This window comes from Prionailurus bengalensis, chromosome A2 (genome assembly GCF_016509475.1).
Source record: "Prionailurus bengalensis isolate Pbe53 chromosome A2, Fcat_Pben_1.1_paternal_pri, whole genome shotgun sequence".
NCBI classification, from domain to species: domain Eukaryota; kingdom Metazoa; phylum Chordata; class Mammalia; order Carnivora; family Felidae; genus Prionailurus; species Prionailurus bengalensis.
In genome coordinates, this window is record NC_057348.1 from 149,448,882 (window position 1) to 149,457,533 (window position 8,652).

At 42.4% G+C, this 8,652-nt stretch overlaps 1 protein-coding gene across 1 annotated transcript in view; it reads left to right on the forward strand.

Annotated features, from left to right (window-relative positions):
* LRGUK (leucine rich repeats and guanylate kinase domain containing) overlaps window positions 1-7,189 on the forward strand; it is a 107,721-nt gene extending 100,532 nt beyond the window's left edge. Inside the window, 2 exon segments of the mRNA XM_043589553.1 lie at window positions 2,894-3,045; window positions 6,891-7,189. Of these exon segments, the coding sequence (XP_043445488.1) occupies window positions 2,894-3,045; window positions 6,891-7,036 (298 nt within the window). The 3' untranslated portion in view covers window positions 7,037-7,189.
* The last annotated feature ends 1,463 nt before the right edge of the window (window positions 7,190-8,652 follow it).

The following is an 8,652-nucleotide window of genomic DNA, read 5'->3' on the forward strand; positions in this document are numbered from 1 at the left end:
AAAACTCGCTTCTACAGTTTTGATCTCTGCTACCATCATAATATCACCCTGGTAGACAGAGACACCCTCATTAAATGACAAGCTTTGTCCTGAATAGACCCAATTTGCGTCAGCCTTTGCTACTGCCAGATGTGAACGTAAGTTAAATGTGACGTGTGAATGAGTGGAGGTCACCCTGAATTTGACATTTGATCCTAGAAATGTACTTCTGTGCTAAGAGAGTAGTTATCACATTGGAACTGCAGAGAAGAAAGCATAATCATGGCCAACTACCAGGCTCTGCAGTGAATAATTACCTACTAGTTTTCAACATTTTATTTATTTATTTTTTAGGGTTTTTTCTAAAGTTTATTTTATTTTGAGAGAGAGAGAGAGAGAGAGAGAGAGTGTGTGTGTGTGTGTGTGTGTGTGTGTGTGTGTGTGTGTGAGCATGAGCTGGGGAGGGGCAGAGAGAGGGAGAGAGAGAGAATCCCAAGCAGGCTTATGCTTTCGGCATGGAGATCGACCCAGGGCTTGAACCCACAAACCATGAACTCGTGACCTGAGCCGAAATCAAGAGTCTGAAGCTTAACCGACTGAGCCATCCAGGCTCCCCTCAACATTTTAAATTGTTCTTTGGCTAAATCATAAAAATACAAAACTATGAATACAAAACTTCATCTCATTAACATTGGCAGTGAAACCTAGAGCTCAAATGACAGTTGAGGAGGTGGGGTGGAAAGTTAATATGCATCATCTGTCGTTGATGGAACAAGAAAATGGGGATTTTAAATTCAGTACATGGAGATGTAGTTCTGACAGACGGGAGAAGTGAAAATAGTGATAGAGCTATTTGGGGGGAAAATAGGGGAAGTGTTAGTAAGTGAGCTGAATCCTTTCCGATCATAGCAGAAATCCATATCTGCCAAAGATAAGCTTAAAACCAGTAAGTCAAAAGAGGTCAGTAACATTTAGCAATAAGATTATTGTCAGAATATCTAAAAACAGACATGGTTAGAAATGGTTGGCCCTCAGGAGAGTAAAAGTGATATCGGGAGAGGTAAGGCTTGGATTGTCGCTTTTTATTATAAGTCCTTCTATATGATATCACTTAGTTTTAATTATATGAATATACAGTTGACCCATGAACAACACAGGTTTGAACTACATGGGCCCATTTATATATGGATTATTTGCAGTACAGTATACTGCACTGTAAATGTGTTTTCTCTTTCTTACTAGTTTCTTTTTAATTTTTTTCAATATTTATTTTTAAGAGAGAACGTGAGCAAGGGAGAGGTAGAAAGAGAGGGAGACACAGAATTTGAAGCGGGCTTCAGGCTCCGAGCTGTCATCACAGAGCCGGACGTGGGGCTTGAACTCACAGACCGCGGATCATGACCTGAGCCGAAGTCGGACGTTTAACCGACCGAGCCATCCCGGGCGCCCCATAATTTTCTTTTTTTTTTTTTTTTTTAATTTTTTTTTCAACGTTTTTATTTTTGGGACAGAGAGAGACAGAGCATGAACGGGGAGGGGCAGAGAGAGAGGGAGACACAGAATCGGAAACAGGCTCCAGGCTCCGAGCCATCAGCCCAGAGCCCGACGCGGGGCTCGAACTCACGGAGTGCGAGATCGTGACCTGGCTGAAGTCGGACGCTTAACCGACTGCGCCACCCAGGCGCCCCACCCCATAATTTTCTTGATAACCTTTACTCTATGTTCCTTTATCGGAAGAGTAAGAACGCAGTTCATAATACATAAAAACTACAAATTATGTGCTCATCAACTGTTGGTGTTATCAGTAAGGTTTCCAGTCAACAGTAAGCTGTGAGTAGTTAAGTTTTTGTGGCGTTAAAAGTTATGCATGGATTTTCGACTTCACTGAGGGTCAGCACCCCTAACCCTCACATTGTTCAAGGGTCAGCTGTAGTAAGTTGCTTAAAATGTTAAGGAAACGTGTTTGGAGAAATAAGAAAAAATATGAGGACAAGATGAGTACGTTTTGACTTTATAAACATTTCAAGTTTCTCTAAGTCCAAAACACATGTAAAAGGGAAAGAGCAAACTCTTTAAAATATAACACAAGCGTTAACATTCGATCTGTAGAATTCACGCAAATCGATATGGCAAACAGGAAGATAGATCCTCCAAAGATCAATGAGGAGAAGACAGTTTACAAATGACAGGAGACAAGCTAATTCACAAATGGATAAATTTTAAAATTCAGAAAGACTGGTGAATCTTGGTGGGAACAAAGCAGCAAAGCCCAGCTACGTCCCAGTGCTCTGCATGTTGAGCCCCTCCCCTCCCCTCCATGGACCTGCCTCCCCTGGGAGGAAGCTGAGAAGCAGGTGAACCCCAAAGGGGGGTAACCTGGTGGCAGGATGGGCACTGGCCCAAAGACAGGAACATCGGACACCCCAATCCCACCCAACCTTATCCCGGAAAGGGCAACGAAATCACAACCCCCCCCCCAAAACTAGCATTGGGTGTGCCCATTGCATGATCCAGATCAGGCCCCCCTAATACACTTTCCTTTCCTCTATCCTTGAAGTAGCAGGAGCCGCCGTATACAAACTGCACTTGATTCCGAAGCCCTAGGAATTAGTATCTGTGTCTTGCTCATCTTGTGAACACCCCAGCATCCATCACGATGCCTTGCTCTTAACAGGTGTTCGGTTATGTTTGTAGATTGTAGGGGAAGTTTATGCTACTACGCACGGTGTTTCCCCTGTCCGCTGCCATCTAGCTCCTCCTACTACAGATACCGCTGAAAACTTTAGCTCGACAGGGATGTGCACCGACTACTGAAAGGACCCAGTAACGGTAACCCAGTGAAGCCACAGGCATAGACTGTCTGGCCCTTGGTAGTTTCTCATCTCAAAGGTATCATTCACTTTTCATTTTCCAGTGGCAAGGAGTCCCACATCATCAAGAGCTATTCTACATTATTTCATGCCTCTCCGTGGTCCAAAAAAATGTCTTTTCAGCCTCCAGAGGGCAGCATTTGTTCATACGTAGGATCAGGAATAAGCGAAAGTGAGGCAGATGAGACCCTAAAAGGTATGAGTCATTTTACATATGGTTCTCATAGAAATATTAATGTTATAATTATATCTGTTTCCCATTGTTTCCTGCTTTTTTTTTTTTAAATTAAATGAGTGTTTTAAGCCAGAATCTCTCCTCTGAGGTGGACGGGGTTTTTGTCTCCCATTGTTAGAGATGAGAAACAAAGTTCAGAAAGGTCGGGAATATGTCCAGGGTCACTTACTTAGGCTACTCAGAATGGGCTTAGAATACACTGCCTGCAAGGGTCTTCTGGGGCCAAGGGGCCTGTGCTCTCTGCGGCAGGGCTTTGGTGACTTAGGCCCCTTTCAGTGAAGGTGAAGAAAAACCTGGAAGATTTCAGATTGCTGGCCCATCTCCTGCTCTGGGAACCTGGCAGAATCCTGACGGTTTTAGATTTTAAGGCTCTGGCCTACCCACATCACCCCGTCTGTGCCCCCTTGTTCCTCAACACACATGTGAACGGGTATCTCCAGGCACCAACAAGACGGGCATTGCCTTTTTGTCTGTGGGCATAGCAATGTTCATGAATGACAGCGAGTAAAGACCCTGAACAGTGCGAGGAGACTGAAGGGCTAGAGGGGATGTGAAAAAGGGAGAGAGTAACCCAGTGTTGGGATAGAAGGCTATACTCTGTGAGTAGCGGATAGGGCGGTGAGTACACTGGGGGATTCTGGAGGACCTGCAAGCTGGCACGGGGCCGCCATTTGTAGCCTGGGGTAGGTGGCCAAGTTCTGCCTGAGCCCAGAAGAAAGCCCTCTGGATGTGGTGTGAGAAAGAAGTAAAGTGCTAGATACCAGGCATTATGATTATAACGTTGTACACACACGAGCAGAAGATTGTGGTAATTTTCTGCAGGATGGTTTCTGGAGATTTCTTTTGTTCCTTTGAACGGGCCATGTTTTCCTCTTTCTTTATGTGCCATGTGATCTTCGGTTGAAAACTGAGCATTTGAAAAAACAGCCACCTCTCCAACTCTGCACCTTGCACTGAGGGCCGGAGAAGACCGTCACTAATTATTAGCAGGGGGTGTTCTGAGCCCGGGGTCAGCCCAGTGTGAAGGCTTATGGTCTTTCCGGTCCTTTTCCGGGCATGTACCTTTCCCAGACCACTGTGTGTACTTTTTTTCCAATTCTCCGCTGTACACAGGTACTGTTTCAAGTCTTAATTTCCCTAATAGTCTCACCCCAGCTTCTTCTTGGGGCCTAATGAAGACGTTCTATTACATTCTTCAAGTAGTAATTTCTTACGCTAGGCGTACGTGGGTCTGTCTTCCCCACGACCACCTTGTGGGTTTTCACTAGCCATGCCCACTGCTTCCTGTGGCTTCACCTGTGTGAGATCCCAGCTGTGCCACTTTTGGCCCTCTGAAACCCGAGTTAGGTGACCCAGACAGGTCAGAACATTGCTCTACTCTCTCTTTTTCGCAGGAGGAGGGTGGGACAAAGGTGAATTAAAACAAACAGACCAACCTTGAAATTTCCTACTGAGGTGTGTGTGTGTGTGTGTGTGTGTGTGTGTGTGTGTGTGTTGGGTGGGGGCAGGCAGAGAGAAAGAGAGGGGGAGAGAGAGAATCCCAAGCAGGCTCTGTGGTGTCAACATGGAACCCAAGTCGGAGCAGAATCCCACAAAACTTGAGATCATGACCTGAGCTGAAAGTAAGAGTCAGACACTTAACCGAATAAGCCACCTAGGTGCCCGCCTCCTGCTTTTAATGCGGCTTTTTTCTTGATTGGGCATTCACTTGCTTGCTACGGCTCTTCCACTGATTTCCAGAGCTCTTACAGAGTTGTTTTCGTTCGTCTTGTCGGTCAGTGTTTGCATGGGGGAACAAGGGCCAGGAGCTTCCCCGTCTGCCATCTTGCCATTGTCTCTCTGGGGTGGTTTTCTTAGCACTACATCACACGACTGGTTCTGGGTCACTTAAGCTCTCATATCTTTTCCACACGAACTGCCAAACCAGGTTTCCTTCATCTAATCTATCTATCTAATCTATTTTTTTCTTCCGTGGATGCAACTTTTATTTTCATCTTTTTATAATCTTGGTCTCAGTCCCACATTTTAGTTTAATTCGATCATTTTGGATATTGATTCATCTTCCATATTTATTACTTTATGGGTTTCTGTAAAACCAGCATGTTTGCTATCTATGCCTTTGTCATAGTCACTGTCAACAATAGGATCCAGGACTTGGCCAAGGATAGTGCCCTGTGACAAGTGTCTGGAGACTCAATTCTACTTGGCATGTGATTCCTAATCATATCTCTCTAGTGTCTTTATGTGAGAAACTTTGATATATGCCTTGCAGAAATTAAGACAGACTATCTCAGTGGTGTTTTCTAACTCAGAGGTCAGCAAGTTTTCTGTAAAGGATCAGACTTTTCTGCAAGTACTAAACCCTCCCATTGTGGTGTGAGAGCAGCCATGGACAGTATGGACCAAACTAATGGTCATGGGCTGGGTTCCAATAACTTTATTTGCTAAAACACACTGCAGACCTATGGGCTATAAATATATTGACCCCTGCCCAAGTAAAAGGGAAATTAAGTTAATTTGAAATAATTTTTTTTTTTTTGCAAATCCCTTCCAACACTTACCACTCACTCTGGTATTCTCTAAATGCACCAACCATTTCTTGCATAAACTTGAATTTGCTTAAGGTTTAAAGTCAAGTGTACTGGTTTATAAATCTTGGTTCCCATTTTAAAAATGGCAATGTTATTTGTCTCCAGTACTTTTCTCACTGTTCGTGCATTCTTTGAGACCAAACACTCCAAAAGCACTTCTGGAGTTATTTCAGCACCGTGGGATACAACTTACCTGCGTGTAGAAGTGTGAACTGATTTAGAAAGGAGGCTTCTTCTACTGTCTTCTTTCTTCTTCAGGGCCTTTCTTCTCTTAAGATGTTTTTGTCACCCTTTCCAGTTTAAAAAAATACCTCCACGTAGGCGGAGAGGGGGCAGCGGTATGTGGGGAAGAAGAAAAAACAGCAAACAAGGGGAGAGGTTTCCGTTTTTTTTTGTTTGTTTGTTTGTTTGTTTTTGGTTTTGTTTTTTTTTTTTTTTTTTTTTGGTCCTCTGCTAACATAATATCTCAGGGAGCATGCCATTCTTGCTCTGAATATACCTTAAAAAGGCCCATTTCCCTTCAGTGATTCAGATTGCTTCCATATGCCCCCTAGATAGTCTTCCTGATCTTTTGGTATAGATCACACCATTTTTCTCACTCTGTAGAATACCGTGCTTCCCTTTCTCAATCCCCACTATGCTGCTTCTCCCCAGTGAAAATTCGACTTCCTCAGCCAGCAGCTGCCATGCTCAACCTTCAGTCTCTATCTTCCAAAGTCCTCTTGCTTCCCACAGTGTCCAATGGAACCTAGCTCCGTGGCCCATCCTTGCTGTCTTCATCCTTGGTGAACAGACCAACCTTAGAGCACAGTATATGAGATTTTACTAGGAAGGACTTCAGGGTATATAGGTGCATGTCTGCATTTGTATGTCTGTGCCAAGTCTGGTTAAGAATGATTGTAAAAGAATATGATGCCAGGCAGTGTTACAGAGGGTATGAGCAGGATACAAGAGTAGCATAGGAATTACTTACTTTTGCAACCTTCTGATCATTGGGCAAGTCTACACAACCCCAGTCTCGTCTAACCATGCACAGGGTATATGTTAAAACTCTGATTTTTTTATTGCTTGGATATCATTTGTTCCCTGTAGTTTGTTTTGAATTAACTCTAAACAATATTGTGGTGCTTACAACATTGCAATGTTTATTTTCTTTTGTTTAGTGTACCAAGAGGTTAACTACATGTACTGTCTTTTTTTCTTAATGTTTTACAGTTCTACGTAAACAGTCATTTCCACATGAAAAAGTGTCTGTCAAACACAGAAGACACATGATGACTTCAGTTGTCAGTCAACCAGGTCTCAACACCAAACTCATCCTCCCTCCAATCCCTCAGGGCTGCAAGTGGACCAATGGTTGACATTTGATCTTAACACGTAAAACTTGTTCTGATCATGTCCAATCCCTTTGTCTTACCTGGCCATGGATCCTGTTTCCCACTCAACCAATTACCTACAAAAGAATGTTCTGTAGGCCTTAATTCTCTCAATCAATTTCTTTTGTGATTCTCTGAGTAGTGTCTTTTTTTTTCATGTAAATTATTCTTAGCTTTTAGAAATGTAATTTAGTTTTTCTCGTAAGCTGTTAATGATTTCTCCAGCTGCTTCCTGCTCTGAAACATCAGGTGGCAAAATCTCCCAAGATCTCTGCATTGCTATGTACATAGTGATTTTTGGATATATCCAACTGGGATTCTGCTTTTGAAATTTCAATGCGCCCATTTAGAACATTAGTGTATACTCTAGGGGGACTGAAATATTTTGTTCTTCTGATTATGGAAGTGTTGTAGAGTTCCATTTAACTTGTGACCAATAGGATATCGACTGCATCTCTCAAAGGGAATTAATTCATGTCTTTTTCATGGTTCATGGTTCATGACTTGCTTTAGCAATATGAAGGAATAAGAACTATCATATATTTATTTTAGTTCACCCTTTCCTGACTCTGATTATGTGCTTCTCGTCATTAGACATATTTCTAAACAATTTTCATCATCTGTATAGTTTCACTACCTACTGTTTGCAGCGAAAAGAAAGAAAGGAAAAAAAAGAAAAACAACAACAAAAAAACACTGGGTACTTATAGATAAGGCTAGTATTCAGCTGATATGTGCCAGTAAGATTATCCTGGTTCGTAAAACATTGACACACATCTTTGGATTGGTATATTGTCTCCTCTCTGAATCCTCTGTACATGATGATTCATGGGAACAGGAGCTTTCATATAGTACTATACTAATTGTTACATACTTAAGATACCAAAACCCCTCTAATGACTTCCCTTTTAAAAATATCAAAACCCCTTTTAATAACCCTTTCTCCCATTATCACATTTGGATGTGACATGATTTGCTATTGGCATCTGTCTTCCACCTAGCCCTAAGCAGTCTCAACAGAAGCCGCTTGAAGTTCTTTTCTTGGGCTTGGCGGGAAGGGACAGGAGTGGGGTGGGAGGGAAGGGCAGAACGTGAAGAAAAGGACAGGCTGAGCAGGAAAAGGGAGTCAATCCTCTCTGAAGAAGTAAGGAGGCAGAGAGTGGGATATTTTAATGTTCACCAGGATCATCTGACCTTTTAAAAAGTTATTATGAAATATTTTAGACATACCAGAAGATATAAAAATAACAGTTCCAATTTCAGACAACATGGAAGAGATGTACTTGTCCCTATTTCTTCCACAAAGTACGGTCAAATCCTAGAAATTGTATCTAAAACAAACATTAGGAGATGGAGAGGTGGATAGAAGAAGGCAGATGAGCTGCGGAGCTTGGGGCGTGAGTAACACACAGTGGTGAGTTCCTTGGGTTTCTTTTTATTTTTTTCTGTTTCCTTTCCTTTTCCTTTTCCTTTTCCTTTTCCTTTTCCTTTTCCTTTTCCTTTTCCTTTTCCTTTTCCTTTTTCTTTTTCTTTTTCTTTTTCTTTTTCTTTTTCTTTTTCTTTTTTTAGCTCAAATATCCTGAACTGGGTGCTGGAGAAGC